The sequence below is a fragment of the Halichoeres trimaculatus genome, unplaced genomic scaffold, assembly GCF_033239565.1.
Source record: "Halichoeres trimaculatus isolate MK-OKI-2021-1 unplaced genomic scaffold, fHalTri1.1 fHalTri1_scaffold_11, whole genome shotgun sequence".
Lineage (NCBI taxonomy): Eukaryota > Metazoa > Chordata > Actinopteri > Labriformes > Labridae > Halichoeres > Halichoeres trimaculatus.
This window is the reverse complement of record NW_027437189.1, coordinates 26,854,515-26,876,281: the sequence shown is the minus strand read 5'-3', so window position 1 is coordinate 26,876,281 and position 21,767 is coordinate 26,854,515. Positions and strand designations below refer to the sequence as shown.

Genomic DNA, 21,767 nt, shown 5'->3' with positions numbered 1-21,767 from the left:
CATCTCCTTACTTTTCCTCTAAGGGAAAAGTAAGCTGCTAACTGCATATTACACTGGATGATGATGGTTTTTTAAAATCAAAAAAGCAGTAACCAACATAAAATTGCTTTTATAGTGCCAGCCCTTCTTGCATTAGTTTTGAAAGCAGGTTGCAATGGTTTTTATGCTCCCCTTCAGCTCCTGGTGCGACAATTAAGGAGGCTCATTTTAATCTGAAAGCCTTTTAGATGCTAAAAACACTGCCCAGAAGTTTATTATATTATAGGCAGGGTTTAGTCTCGGGGAACAAAATTGAGTCACAGTGTTAAATCAAAACAGGATATGAAATGTAATGCCTACAGTATTATAATACCATCATACAGCCATTCTGTGATACCTGCAAAACAATCATAGGATTAAACATCAACATTTCCGATCCACTGAACACTTGAGGTTAAGAAGCAGAGCAGAATTAATGTCGTCAGCTCCATCGCCAGGAGTCATGAGGTAGTGACTCCACGAGTCTTGGGAAATCTTTTAATAGAGTCTTATTATTTCTTAATTAAAATATCAATATTAGTAATAATGATAATATAATTGTGTGACACAAGTCAGGGTTTGCTGTTTCTGCATTCAGTCCCACCCCTCGATGACAATACCTCCCATCCTCTTTACCTTTTGTTCGTCACCTGGGACCCTCTGTGTTTCTACAGCTGCATTTCTGGACAAGCATCATTTAAAGGTATCTGGAGACTTCTTTAATTTCACACAGAGATAAGGTCAGTTTGAGAGCAGCGTAAGCCCTTCAGTTTGGCTGAAGAGAAAACACCCAACACCACAGAAATACTAAAAAAGAAACCTCAGAAAGATGAACAGAAGAGGTTTCCCACAAGACCCCCTCTTTCCTGTAAAGACCTGGTAAGAAGACAGAGAACACCAAGGCTCAAGAGACCTAACTCAAGGGCTATTCACTCAGTGAGGAAGAGAAAGGGAAAGAAAAGCAAGGCTGAATCATCTGGAGAACAAAGATTCAGATCCAAAATATCTGGAAAGAAGCACCAGCAGCCAAGAGAGAAGGAGAGTCCTGGGATGGTCCAGTACAGAGAAGCCTCTGTGCTGAAAGGACAAGAAAAGGAAAAACATGAGACAGAGAAAGACTGAGCAATTGTAATACTATTTGGTCACTTATATGATCATAACTGTTGTACAATGGGAGAACTGAGGCTGTGAGAGCGTTACAGGTTACTGTTCGAAGGACAAAACGCTTATTTGATACATTAAGACTGGCCAAGAATGCTCCATTAGCTAGCTTTCACTACTTGTGTATAAAATACATTAACTTCAAAACTTATCTAGCATTCCAGCATAATCTTGACATTATTTTAACATGATAACTATTCAAGAGTGTACACATAACATATTTTCCTTTAAAAAAAATGCATTGCAAATGCTTAGAGGTTAAGTGTGTAAGGAATGGAAATATTGAGCATTTATATATAACACTTTGATTCTGGACTGGGATGCTCTAATGGCCTGTGAGGATGAGAAGCTACTGTCATTCTTGATGGTCTTTTTGTCACATTTTCCCCATTCAAGAAACTTTTTTGTTTTTTTAACGTGAGATCAACCACAGCGTCCATTTTTTATCTTTCATCCATGAATTACCCACAGCCTCTAATTAAATGAAGTAATGCAATTATTTCTAGATTGTGGAAACATCATGGAGCAAGATGGTGGTGTTTGCAGAAGGGGACTCAGTACTTCTGTATATATTCTGAGTTAACAACATTGAAATTTTTATATGATTTTTTAAATTCATGTGGTTATACAAAAATCCTTTAGTTTCTAATTTATTAAAAAATATCGTATTCCATTTCTACCAAGTCATCATTAATGCAAAATTAAACTGCTGTAATATTTAAAAACCAAAAATGTAGAGATTTTTCCCTTATTAACAGTGTTTAATCATAACTAATTAAACAAACATGACCTTACCTACAATGAGTATCTGTCATGGATCAGATCAGTATGTTTGTTTCTTTTCTGTCTTTACTTCAGCACAGACGCGAGCAGATGGAGAGGCTTCCTGGTCACCATCTGCTGGTTCTTTCACTCTGACTCTGAAACCCCAGGCTAACCAAGGACACCGGAAAGGTTCCTCCCTCAAATAATAATGACACAACTAACACTGAGATTACCAAACACATTAATTATTTGTTTAGTTAGTATGTTCAACCAAACCTCTGCATGTGTCTGCCATGTATATCCCAGAAATCAATAACATTCAGATCAGAGGTCGTCTTTTTTTTTTTTTTTTTTTTTTTTTTTAGCTCTGAGTGTTTTTCTTTTCACTGTATGCTCTGCATGCATTTAAATAACACAAACTGACCCTCAAACAAAGAGATAAACAGCCTAGTTTTGATAGTTCAGCTGTCTGACAGTCCTTCAGTGTCTCCAGCTTGTTTTAGGAGAATATTATCATTCCTTAAAACCAGGGCTGACAAACGAGACAAATATTTCAGATGATGTTATTATTATGTCTAGCACAAGATACAGTCACAGGCACTGCAGCCCACACAAGGCCAATCATTCAGATTAAATAGTTATAATTCAGGCTTCAGATACAGGCAAACTCTGACGCAAAGTGCAACCATACACACTGCCAGCTCTGCCACATGCAAAAGGTCAGCTATCATTGTTACAGAAACCAGATCCTACCATAATCCCACACTGTCACTGCACTCACTCAGCCTCCTGCTGCAGCTCCTCTTTGTAGAGAAACTGAAAGGAGAGGTCAGGTTTTGGCCTCTGTGTAAAGTCTTTGTTACAACTAACTTAACAGGTTCTGAGAGTTATATCCTGAAGGGTCCTCATCATGTCAGTCTGGACACCGCTCAGGCTGCAGCTGCTGCTTGGTGAAACAACAGGGAGTGGTACTCTCTGATAGAGTTAAAAGTAAATATGACACAGGCAGATCTCCTGTAACGTCAGCAAACTGTTTGACAAATAGTTTCATACATGTTGTCTCAAATGAAGTAAGGTTCAAAGTTGGGGACACATAACTTTTAAGAGACTTTTTGAGCAGTTCAAATAAAAATATTACACAGGAGCAACTCTGAGGATGTTTTGACTCAATTTTTGACATTAAATGCAACAATTAAATTACTCTCAATACTTCATTACGGGATTCTTGGCCTGAGAAAAATGAAAAACTGGCCTTATTAGTTTGAAGTTTCAAACTGCTGAGTCTGGAGTCAAATCCTGTGCAAGGTAAAATTGATGATATAGAAAATTCTGCCTCTCAGTGAAAGTCTGGTTTGCAGTGGAGACAGATAAAGAGGCATCTGTTTTAAAATGACACTACTTCATAAACAGTTCTCACAATATGGTTCGTGTAAGCACTCCTCTTTATGGAAGTTTGTTGTCCATTAGGCTGAGTTTCTTGAAAATTAGGTATACACCGCTCTTTAACATGGCTCCTTTTTATGTTTGCAGATATCTTGATGGTTACTCTTTCATCACCATGGTTAGCTACGCAGGGAAATGTGCAAAGTACAATTCTCAGGTATACCTTTGGTTAAAACTGAAAGAAAATAAACATCTTTCTGCAACACCAGTGCAACAGTTTTAACCTCCTCTCTGGGCCAGACTACTCAGCTAATCACTTGACTAACCAGCGGTGGTAAGACAAGGTTTCATAACTCCTGCAGGTGGGAGGTTTTCTCTCCAAACAGAAGTGGCCCACAGGATGGAAAGTGAGTTTTGAAAGGCCAAAAGTTAAGCAGCCGGAAAAGTACTCGCTGAGTCACTGGTATTGATTCATAACCTTTTCATCCTACACAGATGTATTATTGTCATTTGGTGCCTCCAGCACTTGAAAAAAACCTCTTACTTGTTGCAAATTTAACACTCATCTCATTCATTCACCCCTCTTATTTTTCTTTTTCATATGATGCTTTACCATGAGTTGTAACATAATAATTTATCCATGCACAATTTTGCAGCCACTCAATTTCAAGTGCATGAGTGCAATATCTAAGTGTTGAATTTTTTGTAAAACATCTGAAAATATCTACACTACTACTCACAGCTTCAAATGAATTCAGTGCAATGTGTTGAGCATAGGTATAAATCTGATGGGTGAGCATCCGAGAATGCCTCTGATAAGTATTAGATTCACAAGGCCAGTCTTTTATAGACTGCCAAAAGAGCAGCTTCAGGTGTAATATTTTGATGACTGGGTAGATTTCAGTGTTCATTTCCAGCCTTTCAGAGAGATGTTCTTTTACAAGAATGCAAGCAGTTTTTCAGGGGATGATAGTTTTTTAAATATCAGACTCTAAGGTGAAGGGTTATAGTAAAATAGTAGGTTTGTAATTATACATAAATGTGTTAATTTGGTGATCAACCTGTTGTTCCTTGGAACACAAAGTCGAAATCTGGTAGTTAACATGTTTCTGTCTCTACATGCAAAGTGTGAATGTTCCCCGTAAGCTGTCGTGATTCATAAACTTCTGGGAATATACAGTAATTATTCATGACAAGTTAACGCCTCCTATGTGTGGGCGGGAGCAAACGGAGTCATATTGACATGTTTCGGCAGGCAAGTCCTCTGATTTCTAACACTGAGGCTGTCGAGATTTGTAGTGTTTACATCATTTAGTGATTCTCCACACGGTGACTGAGGCTGCTCATGTTGAAACGCTCTTTACCATGCAAACGGAAAATCTGCATGAAGCTGCATGTAAACCTCAGGGCTACATAACATATTATCAACAGCAAGACATTCACTGTAGCTCACTGACATCATACCAATTTGGTGCCGAGACAAGAACAGTAGTTTACAGCGGAAATTGTCTGGATTTTCCTTCAAAATAAGAGAGGTTTCACAATTATTATTATTATTATTATTATTATTATTATTATTAGTAGTAGTAGTAGTAGTAGTAGTAGTAGTAGTATTAGTATTATTATCTTTTTTATTTTCACGTGACGATAAAAAAAATCTGCGTCAAGTAAATACAGGATAAAAACTACAGATTATAAATTAGTAAGATGAGAATTTCATCAAGAATATAATATGCTGTGTTATTTGTTACATTATTCATATTATTATAAAATATATTAAATCATAAATACAAAAGGCTGAACAACTAAAAGCAATGTAGATTTTGCTGGATAGATTCTACACACAGGTTTGGGATCTACTCATGATCTCAACTTAAACACATTAAATTATCATACATCCAAAGTAAGGAAACTACAAAACCAACTATATAATCAAAAAATAATTCATTTTCACACGATGACAAGTATCAGTTGAGCTCGGCCTCTGATTGGGCAGACTCACAATCTTCATATTTCCTAAACTGCAGAGTTAAAAATTCACCCCCTTACAGTGTGTGCAATCAGATAAATTACCATTCAGATGGGAGACATTTTTTGTACCAGGCTGTAAGCATGTTTATTTCTGCTGTGAAAATGTCTTTTTTTGGTTTGGTGTGTATATGATTTCCAGTACTTCAGCCAGCCTCAAGTGGACACTCAGTGAACTGCGGATTTTAGCAGTTGGTTAAAACATTTATCACAGAACAAAAACTTAGGCAATGATTGCTTCTTCCTAGGACTTCAGTTCCTTTAGTAATTTATCCCATTATTCATGTAGAAAAGAAAAAGAATAATATACAGTCCGTTTAGCTTTGAGTTATAAGCATAATCAATTATACTGTCTACAGAGAACATGCTTGATCAGTTTGTTATTGATTTTTTAATGTATAAGTGTAGCTTTTGTTTACATTCTTGCAGTAAAAACAGTGAATAGTCATAATAATATAACAACAATAGCTGTTATTTACTATTTTACCCTTTGTTGTCAATTTGAACTTCAAGGTTTTCATCATTTTGGTTGTTTCTGCGCCCACGCATGGACTGCACTTTATTTTGAAAAGCCATACCGGAAGTACAGTATGAAGCGTACTGATTCATGCTTGTGAAGTGTTTTGCTACATCTCCTGAACAAGTGATAGGCGAACAGGAGGATAAGTTTTTTTCTAGTTTCGTCTTCTCCTCTTCGTCATGGAGGCTCGGCCACATTTCTCCCGAGAGGAAATCAACAGCACGGTGTGGGAAGTCCCGGAGAAATACACGCGGCTCAAACAGATAGGAACCGGGGCGTACGGCTCCGTGTGGTGAGTGACTTGTCATTTACTGAAGGCTGTGTGAAGTGTGTGTCGTAGTAGAGACAGGACTGTGTATGAAGGCTGTGCAGTCTGAGCCAAGCATTCATAAACGTTAGCTGTACTGGCTGCATGCTGTCCTTGGAGGGCCCACGGACACCAGCTCAGAGTCTGCTTTAAAAACACAGAGAGGAACTCCGGTGAACAAGTTTCAACACCTGGCTGCACACCTAAACAAATCTCATAACGCTATAGCGTTAACTGTACTGACAGGAGATGTAGCTTTTTTTACATAACGAGGGAGAATAATAACCATCTTCCTCTTGGATTCCCATGGAGAGATATTTATAAGTCACAGTAGTGTTTTATAAAGGCCACACCACCCTGGAAATCAGAGTGGGCTATGGCATTACATAACATAGCTCACTGTCATTATTTCATATATGTCAGTGTATGCACAACTCGCAGGTATAGATATAAAATCAAATCCTGTAGATGCACCATTGGATGTACATGCAGGTGTCACAGACAGTGGGGGCGGGTCCAGACAAGTATTGAGCCAGGTGACCCAGCTGGGGTACTGACTAATGCAGGGGTGGTATGAAGTGTGCTTGAACACATAACATTTATTTATTGTTACAGCCTTCACTTATCACAAGCACTTTAACTGCTAACACTGAGGCATCCTAGAGATGTTTTATTCATGTGATATTTTGAAGTGACAACAAACAAAACTGATTGGCAATAATATAAATTATCATGCATAATTACAAGGTTATTAAACAGAAGGTGTTAGTCCAGATTCTCATTTTTAAGTACTAATTAAGAATGTGTGGTGAGAAAGTTTCTGGGGCATTCTTGTTTTATTTGTACTAGGGATGTCCTGATGCAATATAATGATCAGTATCTGCACCCGATATGGCTGTTTTTGGAAGATCAGATAGAATCGGATTTTGTTACGTGATCAGGACTGATCCAGTTTTAACATGTTTTCAGCATCGTCACGCTTTACGGTTGCTGTAAATCAAACCACGTTGCAAACATATCTGCTGTGTTGGATTTATTCTCTTTGGAAAGCAATGATAGTAAAACATTGACTTGCAACATTTGTAAAGTGAGTGTTCCTCAAGGAGATACCAACAGGGCTCACTTTAATACAGCAAATATGATTCGTTATTTACAACAGAATCAACCAATGGAGAATGGGATTTATCAGAGAAAGGGATCGGGTCAGTATTGGCAAAACGTATCATGAAAAAATCAGATCGAATTGGAAGTCTTAAACTCTGTATTGGGGCATCCCTAATCTATACATATATATTTTTAGGATTTTTATTTGGGATGCACTGATCCAACTTTGGACTTGGACTCTGGTCCCGATACTGATGCCAACACCTGGGCTTTGGGGATCGACCAATACCGATCCAGTACCAGTGTTAAATGATAACCTGCATGCCCTACTGTTGAATAAGACTGGTAATGTTTTGGGTAAGGAATTGTTGAAGTAAATGTTTGTGTAAACTTAAAAATATCTAAATGTTTATCAGCAGTTTTGTAAAAAAAAAAAAAAAAAAAAAAAATTAAGAACCTACTGAAACTACTATTCAACTGTAAACTTCTATACCCTGTAGACTGGTAATGCAGCAAAAAAAAAAAAAAATGCATTAGAGGTAAAATTCCAAATTAAGAAACAAAGGGCGCCCGTAAAAAAAAAAAGAGTTGGTCACCTGGAACAACACCATGGATCAGCCCCTTCCTATCGATATCCCATACAGCTTTGAGGGGCTGGACTGGGCTGATACCCAATACCAGGATAGGGATTGGTGCATCCCTAATTTTTATGCCTCTATTCATCGGCCCATTCATCCCCAGCCCCCCCTCTGGACACACCTCTGGTCAGAGAAGAAACACAACCAGAAAGTTGTTGTTGCTGTTTCCACAAGTTTGTTTGAGCAGACAGAGTAAACACAATTAACACACCCAACGTTGTTGATTCACATGTTGTTTACCTTACTCTGGGTCAATAATAAGGTCAAGTCATAGAGAAAATTTAGAGATAAATTTGACTTTTTCCATATTTAGGGTCAACTTAGTATGTGTTAATGCCCAGTAATATCACACTGATTTCGTAATTATAATAATATAATTTTACCACGTTTTATAGGTATTGCATCTTTTTATAACTCTGCAGCAGCTGCGTACAAGCTGCAGTCAAAGCTCATAACAGTTTTATACCAACTTCCCTAAAAGCTGCAGTGAGAGTCGTAGTTATGTCTTAAGTAACAGATCAAACAGAAACCATTGCAGAGTGCTTGGATTCAGTATTATGATTTGTGTTTTCTGGTACACTTGATAGTAATTTTCAGAAATAGTCTGACACATTTTGGACACTCTTAAAACTCATCTTGTGTAATGTTGGTGTTATCCTACAAATTGAACCCCTCATGTTCTGAAAACACCTCCACCGTAAATTGCCTAAAATATCAGACTGCATTACCGTCTTTCCCTGCAGACTCACCGTGCTTTCATCTCACTTCAGTGGTGGACCACACGCACTGAAGTCAATTACTGTAGAACTCAATTTATGTACCTCCATTTCGTCTTTGAGCTGCAGGTAATACAGATTGTATTACACTTAAGTATCTGTGCAATACATGTTTTGTAAATTATGACACTGTGGATGGAGTCATTTGGTGTTGCTATAGCACAGAGGGTGATTGATACTAGCTGAATGTTCACAAAGAAAAAAAATGGTGGATGCTTAATGGACTGTACTTATGCAGAATTGCGCTTTTCTGGTCTCCTGAGCACTCAGAGCGTTTTTACATTACATGTCACATTCACCTCTTCACACACACACACTCACACAGGCTCATACACTGATGGCAGGGGCTCAGACGTAAAGTGCCCATCAGTATTAACTACCATCCTTCACATGCTGCTGGCGACGCCACCAGGGCCCATTTTGTCCCTGAGTTTCTTTCCCAAGGATGCTGTGACATGTGGGAGACCTTATCAATGTGCCACAGCTGCATTATGGCTGGTTTTAGTGTCAGGTAAAGTTTGGTGTGAGCTGAAGGGCTTGTGAAATTATGACAAAAAGAGATTTTTCTTTTTTTAAAGGGGGATTTCTGTTTCCAGGGGCCCATAATGCTTCTGCAGACTTCTGTTTTGTCTAACAAACACCTCAAAACCTCTTCATCTTCTACTCTAAATAATACAGATGCAAAACATTACTTAATGAGCGTGGAACCAGCAAGTGTTTCACATTTAAAAAAAAAAGAAGAAAACAATGGTTAATATGAATAATATGAATAGGGGGAGTTGCAAACTTTTGATCACTGAAGCTCTTCTTGCATTTTTGCCTGTGTGTGAGCTGTTAAAGTAGAGATTCTAATGAACATGGGGAATTGAAAAAGAATTATGGGAGTCAGAGTGATTTAACACTCATCCATCATCGTTGATCTTTTAGCCTTTGTTGTCAGAACTGTAGCTATTAGCATGCTAACTGTGCTCATTGGAGTTTTAAGCTGTGTAGTGTGGGAGTTATGGTCTATTAAAGCCCAAATGTCTGACCTTTAAAAGAAAGAGCATCTGATAAAGTGGGATCATCCCACCAACATTATATCTGTAATAATTGCACTTCTCCCAGAGCAGTCTTGTGGGAAATAACAAAGAAGGAAACAGAAACAAAACCTGTGGTTTCATAACGACTGCAGGTTTGAGACTTACTGTAAGGGTTTTTATCTGGCATGTATCAGCTGCTCTGTGTTGTGTTTATTTATTGTCATATCCTGCATTAGTGCATCAGCATTGTCCACAGCATTATGCCTGAGTGATGTGTGTAATGTGTGTTGGTGGATATGGCTTCAAATAGCCTAACAAGCCAGTCCTCCCACGATTTGTTGCCCTGCAGATCACTGTAGACGTGCACATCACGAGTTGCCAAACATTAACATGTTGATGCTTGATAAATCACAGACACCCCCTGCGGCACACACTCTCACATATTACACGCAGACATACACTCAGTCAAAGAATGACAGTCACGTATAGTCCCCCTCCATCTAACCGAGTCCTTGCTTTTGATTTCATGCATCATTTTTAGTGAGAGTGAAACCTCAGAATAGACCCCCCTGTCATTTTCCCACCGCTCTGACTTCAAAAGAGTAAAATCATAGTGAAACTGGAAAGCTCACACAGCCTCAAAGTGCATCGCTAATGACTTGTTTTTCCATTATTCACCACAGCTCAGCAATAAATGACAAGACTAAAGAGAAAGTGGCCATTAAGAAGCTCCACAGGCCCTTCCAGTCAGAGATCTTCGCTAAGAGGGCCTACCGCGAGCTGCGGCTGCTCAAACACATGAAGCATGAAAACGTGAGTGGATTTGGAGCCAAAACATTTCCTGTTTCCCTGAGCAGAATGTATTTCTTTGATATGCTCTCTTCTTGCCTCGAATCAGCACAGTGCTTCTGCTTTTAAAACGCGCTGTGAATACCCCTCACATCCCATCATGTCTCTGTTTCCATCAGGTGATAGGACTGCTAGATGTCTTTACACCCGCCACAAGCCTCGATGACATGCAGGACTTGTAAGTGCTTTCTTGCTGTCTCAGTGAAGCTTTGTGGTGAAGTGAGGTGGCATTTTTGATGTTTTGCAGGTGGCGTGTTCACCTGCAGAAATGTCTACAGGACTGCAGGACTCTACGGATCAAGGAATGTATTTCTGTTTTGAGAGACAGACACAATTTCAGTCTCTTGAGAGATGTGAGGAAACGTGTTTGGTTTCTTTTTTCATCACTATAACAGACACACTGAGTCTATGTATTTGGCATGTTTTCATGGCAAATAATTTATCTTTTAAGGTGACATATATATACAGGATAACTTAGAGTTGAGGTGTTTGGCTCAGTTTTATTCAGTTGCCAAATTAAATATTTTACTTAAAGGGGTTGTGAGGAGTTTTAAAGTGATCATGAAAAAGTCTTCCTTCTAGATTTATGCCTGATTGTAATCCACACTTTAAAATTAGATCGTCAGCACCAACGTAGGTTATTTCAAAATAGTACTTTGTAACTTCTACGTTGTTTCCCGATCAAGCCAAGCAGCACTGGATTGATTCACGGCACGTCCAGGTATCTGTGACAACACCACGACGAACTTTAGAAGTGAGAGGATAGATCTGTGTTTTTCTCTGCTGAAAACAATTTCTGTGATTAATTTTGTGGTGATAGTGGACACTGGAGCTTCACTGTCAGACAGAAAAGGGACAGAAGAGCAGAAGAAAGCTGAACAGGAGAGAGATAGCGCACAAGCTAATGGCTAACACAGAGGCTAAACTGTTTGTGATAATGTTCATTCCAACCCACAGTCAGCAGTTATTCTGCAGTGGTCTGTTCAAACTTGAGAGTCTATCAATAAAATGAAGAGTGAGGTTAAGTTAGCTTGGTAGATGACTGGCAGTACACAGCTAACCAGGATTTACTAACGTTACACATCACGGAAACGTCTCACAGCACTGTCTGTCAGCACTACGTATGGACAGCCACTGAACTACTATACAGATTGACATACATCGTAGCACCAGGCTGCTAGTAGTGCTATAATTAGCCAGCTACTGTACAGTTCAAACTTACGTTTGCTTGTTGTCACTCTTCAAACAATAGCGCCATGCAAATATACTGATAAATACCTTACCTTATTGCATTATAAGTATGACTCTGAACCTCCTCCACTAATCTGTGAGAATCGTCCTCCAGATGTGTGCTTCTATTCTACCACAAGAGTATTGCCAAGGTTAGCTACTCGTTTTTAAAAAGTAGTCAGTTAAAGAATCCCCATTTTTCCCCAAAACTGAAGCACAAAGTGGCTTAAATATGTTGTTTGCTCTAGGGGTGTGTGATATAGCTAATTGAAGATGGTTGTTTTAACCATGTAAGAGAAGAAATATGAGGTATTTTTTTAAAACACTCAGCAAAACTGAATTAAAATATACCTTTAGAGTCTAAACACACATACACTAAGATAAAGGCTAGCAGGACAGACTACAGGAAATGTAACCGCCTGCATGGCTGAATTTAGAAATAAATAAAACATCACAACCAGCAGAATTGGCATTGCTAGATTTAATGGCTAGACATGGATCATCCTCCCTCATATGGAGGTGGTTTGGCTTCAAAAAGATGGATGTTACTCAAAAGACATCAATCCACTGACAGCATTGGAGAGAGGTTGCCATTGAAGCATCCGACCTGTTTCACAATCTTCAAATTAGCCACTGTACTCAATATGAGAAGAAGTATATGAGAGTCCACTGTGACCAACCAGCTAATCTACCCGCCAAATGAAAACCCACAAAAAACTTTTGCAGAGTTTGCATTAAGGTCAAGTGTTATTTTAAATTGCCCTCATAGTAGGTGTTGTTGTTATTTCACACAGTAAATCCTAGAGACCACTTTGAAACTGTTTCCTCATACCTGCACTCTTTGATCTCAACTTCTATCTTTTGATATCAACGATTTGAATCTTGTTTCCTGGAATGACTCAGTTTTTAATCAGTAATAAGACATCATTAATAACACCTAGTTTAATATTAACTAAAGCAAGAGAGATAATTCAGTCCAGAAATTTACAAACCTCTTTTAATATGTTTGTTAAGGGACACAAAAAAGTGCCACATATCAAAACCCTCAATATTTTTGTAATTACCATAGGTCCTAAGTATGCTGTGGTTTCCAGACTTTCCTTCTTTAAACTAAATGTGGTCTGTTTATTATTTTCGATTAAAGTCGTGTTCAGTGTGAAAACTGAGCTTCCTGATACACTTCTAGCATTTTCCAGGGCAACCAAAATCTAAAATGTTTGTAGAATTGCTTTCTGTGACCGTTTTTCCAAGAAACAGCAAAACTCCAAAGGACTATAAATACTACAACCTCAACTGTTCTAGCTGGAAAATAAAAAGCCTTTTCTTCCACCATTTAACAATTACATGACATCATGTTGTAATTTTGTTCTGAAATATTCTGAATTAATTTAGTAATACACACACAATCACACCAATATGTATAAATATCTTTAAAGCCACTGTCCAAGACCCAATGTTTAAAGAATACCAGAGACCAAACACTGGGTGTGGAGTTGACTTTTCGAGGCAGACTCTCGAGTCATTTGTATTAACCTTCAAACAGTAATTAAAAAAAAAAAAAAAAAAAAGAATTTCCAACTAACTGTTAACATCCTGACATCACAAAATAGTTTCTGTTAGGACCTCAGGGCACGGATGTCAGAAGAGGTTTGAAAAACAATCCTGCAATTATGAAAAAGACGCCGTAAGGGAGAAGAGAGTAAAGATTTTTGAGGCATGAACTTCAAAGAAATGTATGTTGTAAGAAATGTTGTAGAGATATGTTCCCTATAAATTGCAGTCTACACCTGGAGCCTTTGCCCGCCCAGCCAGTATTTTCAGCCATAAGGGCACAGTGTGGTTTTCTGATACAAAGCCCTGGCAGCAGACACCTTTCAATTCCTGTCTTTGCTCGGTAATGTCAGTAGAGAGTTCATCGCTGACGCAAAGCCACCAAAAGGAACATCAACAGAGAGAAATGTGGCAGAGAAAGAGCCGGCAATAGATAAAAGAAGACAATCTTGGGCTGACTTTTCTAGCTGGCAAGAGCATGAACTGTACTCTAAAACTGTCAGCCAGCAAATTGCAAAATACTTAAATGTCAGCATAGTGTTGCTTTAAGAGTGCTGAATGTGCTTAACTCCTAGACTTTACATATTAAGTGGACAAACCTGCTGCCACATCACCTGCAGGTTTAGGGTTTTGAAGTTTTGAAGCATTAAGTTTAGTGGTCATCATCTTGGTTTTGTTTTATTTTGTTTTATTTTGTTTTTTGTTTCCAGACAGGACTGACAATATTTGTACAGAAGGGTGGTTATGCCTCTATGCTGTACATCTATCCTGGTTGGCAGGTGGCCATGAGCGACCTGCAGCAGAAAAAGAGAAGGATTATGTAAAGAGGAAGAATATATTTAAGGTCTTATAGATATAAGAGCTTCATGAACATACACAAGTACCTTAAGCTCCTTAATCAAAGTATGAAAAGATGGATTACAGAATTAACAGGGAGAGTAAAATAGCAGCAGACAGCAGAGGAACGCTTTATCATGGGCATTAGCTGTGTTTCATCGTCTGTCTCCTTCCATTCATTGTTCCCTCTGCCTCTCACCCTCTCTTTTCTCAGCTACCTGGTGATGCCTTACATGTTTACTGACCTATCCAAGGTGCGAGGACATCTCTCAGAGGACAAAGTCCAGTTTCTTGTCTACCAAATGCTCTGTGGACTCAGGGTGAGCTTTTAACCTTAGAGAAACATACAGTTTTTATCTAGAGCAGTATGAGCCTTATTCCCAAGTGAAGTTGCAGCATATTAAAACTTTAAAGTTAGTATTTCAAGGTTGAAGGTGCAGATGATGGAAGATTGTCTGAGCTTTGATGAAATACATACATTTCTAAAGTTTATATAAGAAAAAGTGCTTTACAGACTTTAAAAAGTGGATCTGACTCAAACTTTTGAACCTAAAAGCTAAGTTCAGTGCCGTTTTTCAAAATACGATAAGTTGCGTGCTTGCTTACGGACAAGTGTCCAAAAAAAAATGTTTTTGCTCTGATTATTCTTCTTTGGTTATGTTTATTCTTCCATTAACTGGAGGTCATACTGGAAATGACTGTAAATAAAATTAATTATGTAATAAAGTGACCTAATCTGTACTAATTAAACACGTGTTTCTCTCTTTGTGCAGTACATTCACAAAGCTGGAATCATCCACAGGGTAAGAGCGAGCCTGACAAAAAAAATCAAGTCTTTGTTCATTGTTCACTCTGTGATAAATTAACCTCTAAAGGTTAGTGAGAAAACTTATCGTGTGCAGCTTTGTGCATTTCACATTATTCTGACTCAGATGGCACACACTGGCTTCTCCCTGCACCAATGCTATACATGGGAATGTTGATTTAATTTGTCATTGTTGTTGAGTCAGAAACAACTCTGCCCCAACAGGTAGGATGAGTTGACTCCTCTCTGATGTCCCTGAGCATGTCTAGAGACGTTTGGACGCACCCTAAAGCACAGGGAGAGACTTGTGGGTGTGTGTAAAAGGGAAACCAGGGTTAGATAAATATAGCTGTTGCATATAGGACAGATAATTAAAGGTTTTATCTCATTGGGTAAGCTAACTGAGGACCTTTCAGTGACATATTAATTTCTCCAAATACAACATTTTCTTTTATTACCCCTATTGTTTTCCTCACATTTTAATCAAAACATATTTATCTTTCTAACAAAGGAAACTATTAGAGAATGGTTGCTGAGCACTGATCATTTATGAGAGAACAGCTGCTAGTGTGTTTACATATTTTCCCTGTTGAAAACATGTACACACACTCTGTTCAAGTCCTTGGTTGAAGCGTTACTCTTTAATCACACTTAAAATTCCTCGCACAGTGAAGTCATAGCAGCGCCTCACTCATTCTTTATTGTGTCATGATGATATAATTAATGACTGAATAAAGGTGCAGTGAGCCTTATGGTTAGCTAACTGTTGACTCACAGCATACTTCTTTAAAATCTCTGTGCTGCTCATGCATTGATACAGACAGCTGAGCCGTGTGAGGTCATCAGATCTACAGGCACGAAGGCCCCTTTCAGACAGATTTTACTGCAGTGTACAGGCACTATAATTTGCTGTTAAACACTATGTGCAATGAGTAAGCATCACTCAGCTCTTTTTCTTTTACAGGATCTGAAGCCTGGAAACTTGGCAGTGAACCAAGACTGTGAACTGAAGGTTTGTACATTGAGGAATTATGGGAAAACATTTAAATCCTGCAGTAGAAATACGTTTAGATTCTGCAAGTCGTAAAAAATGTAATAAACAGGAAACCACATGTAGGTGTAGGCGGATATGGTACTGTTTTGATTCTTGCATAAATCTGAAAAATAACAATATGTATTTTTCTACCCAAAGCAGTATCAGTTTTCAAATTTGGCAAATGTGTCTGATATTGGCTGATGTGGCTTTTTTTTTTCATCATCCTTATTGTAGTGTTAAAACTTTTTACACAGAATGTATAATTTACAAAACAATTCTTTGGATATGTTACTAGAATTTTTTTTAGCTTATCTGTTATTATTTTTCATGGCTAGTCAGCACCATCTGCAGCATATATGGCATGGATCGAGGTCCAGTTAACAGTATAAGTACATAAAAACTCTGGATCAAGAATTTAAGTTTGGAAAAGCTGTCCTTAGATCCCATACAAAGTCATATTGGAGTAAAATTAAACACAATCTTTATGTAAAAAGGCCATTAAGGGTGGGAAAATTCTTTCATTCGTTCATTCATTTTATTGATCTCAATCAGCCCATATCACCCCAAATATTGGGAACTTCAGGTCATGTTTCCTAGTTTGATCACTTTCTTTTCCTCAATGCAGATCCTGGACTTCGGGCTTGCTCGCAGCACCGACGCTGAGATGACGGGCTACGTGGTGACCCGTTGGTACCGGGCGCCTGAGGTCATTCTGAACTGGATGCACTACACCCAGACGGGCAAGACAATCATAGCTGTTACACATTTCAACCTCTGTTCTTGCTGAGTTTGCGGTGTCAGTTGTGTCTCTGTGACTTTTTGTTGTTTTCATCAAAAAACATCCCACCTTCAGGCACAGGGATGTGTTACTTTCAGCAGCTGCTTGTACGGTACTTCATGAGTCAGCAGCTTCTGTAATCCTCTCGTCCATGCATTTAAAGTAGTATGGCTTTCATTGTGGAGATAAATCTTTTCTTGCTTTAATCTGTAAGCAGTTGACACAGATGGGTCTGACAGCAGCCTGATATCGCAGACACTCAGTGACAGAGCTGTCACTGAGATGGAACCGACTTCTCTAGGATTTATGTTTCTATAGGAGATAGTGGTTTTTCATTTTGTAAACAGCTCCTACAGGATGAAATGTAGCACTGGAAGAAAATCTGGCAACTTTTCTCCCTTTATGGGATTGTATTACTCACCAAATATTCCCAGACATAAAAAGCACAACAGATCCTTCACTGTCTCTTGTGAATAGGAACTCTGCTCTTGCATATCAATGTTACCTTCCTCATTCTGACTGCACTAAACTTGAGACAATCTGTATTCTGCTCTGGTTTTCACTGGTGTTTTTTTGTTGTTGTTTCTTGTTTATTCTAGTGGACATCTGGTCTGTGGGCTGCATCATGGCAGAGATGATCAATGGAAAAACGCTTTTCAAAGGCAAAGACTGTATCCTTTCATCTGCGTGGCCCATATGCTAGACGTGTTACTTTTGAAGCCTGTATAATGCAAACTAATGATGAAGGAATCAGTATTCAGGACTAAAGCCTCAACATTATTTTATTATCATCCTATTAATAAAGCTCATTGAAGGTTGTTAAACTTAAAGACAACAGCTCTGTGCTATTGAATACTGTATAGCAGGTACAGATAAAAAAATCAAGAGGTTTTTACTGTAAATTAAGTGCAGTGAAAGCAACATGCTTCTTTAGGCAGCACTACAAACAATACTTTTCAGCACGGTTCACATTTGTGTTTTTTCTTCTTTTTGGCAACAAATATGCTAAACTGATTTATGGTTCCAGCTGGTAAATAAAGCTGTCTCTGCTTCATTTGATAGCTTTCAGCTCCCGTCCAGTCCCTGCATTTATGGACTTGCTTGGAAACCCTGCTTTCCATTCCTATTGAGTGAAGTGTTTATGAACCTCCAGACATCCCAGTTTTAAAATCCTTGATTGTTCCCCCTTTACTATCAGACATGGACCAGCTCACTCAGATCCTGAAAGTAACGGGAGTACCGGGACCAGAGTTTATTCAAAAACTAGACAGTCCAGAGGTAGGAGAAATCAGAGTGTGTGAGTCATTAACGAACAAGAATGTCTGGCTGAGATTGTGTTTAACTACTGAATCTGGTGGCTGGTATTCTTAAACATTAGAATCAAAAATTCTAAGGATTTAGTAATTTCCCTTCAGAGGGAGTATTAATCCTCTGAAAGTCCTCCACTGAAGCCTGTAGGATAAAACAAACAGGCTTCACTCTCACAGGCAGCTGTAGGAGAGAAATGTGGAAGTACCTGGAGTAAAAATGTAACACTTGTCCAGAGGGTGGCACCAGAGGAAGAGTCAGGGAATTAAAAGCAAAATATGAAGCAGGAAGAGATGATGAAAAATGGAAACTCAAGTTCAGGCTATTAAAGTAATTAATGAAGACATGAATCTTTTCCGCATGACGTTGCAACAGCTTGCACATGTCATAAAAAATCAGTCATTCCAAAAGAAGTTCTCATCCCTTAAATAATTTATTTTAAATCCAGAGTACTGAATGATTACTCATAATGAATGGGATAATTGTGAACTATGCTCAAGGTCAAACATGTTTTTGGTTTCTACATGTCTGTTATAATTTGTTCTAACCAAACTAAAGGGGGTTCAGAGGTAGGCTTTTTTTTAACATGATAATTCTTTTAAAAAAAGGGGGTTATTGTGATGCTCTCTGTGTTTTGCAAGCCATTTAACCCTTTTTTGAGGACTTGGTGTTGTACCACGAAGTCCTCAGTTCAGTCACGGTAAAGTATCTCTGATCTAGGTATAAAATTTACAACAGATCTGTTTTATGACTGTTGATCAAATAAAATGCATGTATTCTGGTAAATTTTAGTCTAAATGCAGATATGTATTACCAAATGATTTACATCTGTAAAAAATATGGATATCACAGAAACTCTTGCTTAGATTGGTATTGCAATGTTGTCCGTTTTTGTGTTTTAAACATTTGCATGTCTCCTCCGTCTCTGTCAACAGGCCAAAACGTATATTAAGGCTCTCCCTCGCTATCCCAGAAAAGACTTCTCCACATTGTTCCCCAGAGCCAGTTCAAAAGGTGAGTTCAGCTAAAACCATTTTTCCAAACTCAAGTGGTCCTGATGTTTCAGACATAGTGCTGCTCCAGACTTGCAATTATGGTCTCAAATGTTTTCTGGTGCAGTTATCCTGGGTTTCATTAGTTTACAGGGTTTATTTTTCTATACTCTGTGAATGATGTAACTCTCCTTGTACACAGCTCATAAAAGCTTTTGTACTTACTGTTTTGAACACCCGTGTCAGGGTCATGAACAGGAGAATTGCTCTTTTGTTTGGCATTTATATAACCAGCTGTTTTTATCTTTTGGAGTCAGCTTATAGGTTAACACTGAGTAGATGCTAAACACAGACTGTAAAACCTACAATCAGAAAAGTTTGTTGGCTTATGTAATTCAAGAATTTCATGCACTTACTGATGTGCAATTATTTGATTTATATTTGATCAAATTGTTGCACTCCTGTCACTACCACTGACCGTTTGAAGGTATCGACCTGCTGGAGAAGATGCTGGTACTGGATGGAGATGAGAGGTTGACGGCTGAGCTTGCTCTGGAGCATCCGTATTTTGACAGCCTGCGGGATCCAGACGACCTTCCTGAGGCTACACCGTACGACGATAGCCATGATAACGCCACACTGTCCCTGGAGGAGTGGAAGCGTAAGTAAAACACACTGAGCAAACATTTATGAAAGATGTTGTCATTATATAATCAGTGCTGCCTCATGAGAAAGAAATTAAGTAAGACTGTGACAGATAAAGTAGAGTGTTAAAGTATTTTGCTTTTTCAATGGCTGGAGAGTACACTTCCTTATTTTAAGTGTTTACCATGTTGGCTGTGCCGGACTATTTACAGCTACACAACCATAGCACTGCAGGCCTTCTGTTAATGTGGTATTTAATAATTAATTCTGAATTTCCTGCAGTATGTCTCTAATGGCTTCTGTTTAAATTAAGACCAGAGTCCTGGAAGTGCTGTACATGCAGAAAACAAATGGTTTTCCACTTTTGCCTGCAGGGTTATGTTTCAGAGAGGTGAAAAGCTTTGTTCCATTCCCACGGAGGGACTCCAAGAGGAAAAACACTCTCACGATGTCTCCCTGATGCCTGATACTCAATGCTTATCTTCTAACTGTACAGCCAATGGTGCCCTTGTATATTACAACCATGGATTCACGCTATTTCTTTTATTTTGGATATGTTTGGAATTTGACTCTGTGTTCAGTACACTGTTTACTTTTAAAACTATCACACCATTTAGTGCAATGGTCTACAAGTGTAGATTGCCCCTCATGTTTAAATTTCCTGTTAGTGAGCATCTTGCAAGTGTATTCTGACCAAATAACCTGAGGTTTTGCTGTAAGATTAACTGTTTTATTGTTTTTCCAATTAAACAACAGCAGAAGATGGAAATGAAATTTTGACAGAGATTGTAAATGTTGCTGCCCAAGTCTAAAAAACAAAAACAAAATATACTGGGCAAACTCATGGCCAACCTCAATATCTTTTTTATTAAAATTGGAAAAATTCTAAGATGAAAATTGCACGTTTATATGTTATTTTATAATCACATAACAGTCAAAGTCTGGGACTAGTAGTGAAAACCCTGTGAATCTTCTTTGAGGAACTTTTGGGTCGAGTTTAGTACTTCTGGGAACAAAGTAGTAGATCTTTTTTTCTCTGCTGCTTTTGTTCTGAACTGGTGTGAGACATACTTTTTTGTTTGTTTACCAAAAATTGATCCTGGCCTCTTTGAGCATTTATGTCTGACACCAACAATCTTTGCTGTGGAAAAAAAGCTTTTTCTTTTTTTTTCAAGATGTTGTGAATTAACTTTTTGTCACCTTCTTTGCTTCAGCCGTTCAGGCATCAATTACACTACAGAAACCAATTAGTCTTGTTGTTGATTGTCTCCCTTGCTTTTGTTGTCATCAGTATTAATTTCAGTCCATGTCATAGCCACAAAAAAACTCCTCATAGGCGCTTTAACCACAAAAGCCCTTGATAATTGACAGTAAATTTAAATTTCAGCTGGGACATGACAGTTGTTAGGATGTTAATACTCATCTATTTTTCTCCTTTTAGTTTTTTCACATCCTAGTTATATACATAGATGGTGTCAGCCAAAATGTATTGTATCTCTCCAGTATATGTAGCTTTGTACTTGACTGGACTACATTCAGAGGCTGCTACTGTGTGATGTTTGATATCAGTCATGCATTATTCTATTTGAATTATTGTGTTAACTATTTGATCCTGTCTGAAACTTGTGTTAAAGATGATAAATGTCTTAACATTTTTCTCTGATAAGGTGAGTGTGTGCGTGTGTTAGTGTGAGTACAAGTACAATGAATAAACAAGTTATGAGCATGTCCGTGCTCACGTTTTATGATTATGGGAAGACAGGACTGATGTGAGAGAATACTCTTCACATTTATTTAGAGAGAGAGTTTTTTCTAATGAAAGTTTTGTGTTTTTAACTTCTCATTTTGGACGATTGCACTGTACTGAGATCAACACCTGAGAGATCAACGCACAAACAGTGTGTCACAGTATCTGTCGTTGACCCCGTTAAGAAGCTTGCGCGCGAAAATCATGCCCTAGTGACGTCAAGGGGGCGGGTTAAAGTTGTATCAATTTACTTTTATCATGGTGGCC

The 21,767-nt window shown here is 38.3% G+C and overlaps 1 protein-coding gene across 1 annotated transcript; it reads left to right on the top strand.

The window, feature by feature from the left end:
• The first annotated feature begins 5,939 nt into the window (after window positions 1-5,939).
• mapk13 (mitogen-activated protein kinase 13) lies at window positions 5,940-21,473 on the top strand. The gene is made up of 12 exons (XM_074681129.1): window positions 5,940-6,167; window positions 10,406-10,535; window positions 10,691-10,749; window positions 14,404-14,509; window positions 14,963-14,992; window positions 15,959-16,006; window positions 16,656-16,770; window positions 17,408-17,479; window positions 18,007-18,086; window positions 19,052-19,130; window positions 19,596-19,769; window positions 20,128-21,473. The coding sequence occupies exons 1-12, from the start codon at window positions 6,055-6,057 to the stop codon at window positions 20,211-20,213; spliced, it is 1,092 nt and encodes a 363-aa protein (XP_074537230.1). The 5' UTR covers window positions 5,940-6,054; the 3' UTR covers window positions 20,214-21,473.
• The last annotated feature ends 294 nt before the right edge of the window (window positions 21,474-21,767 follow it).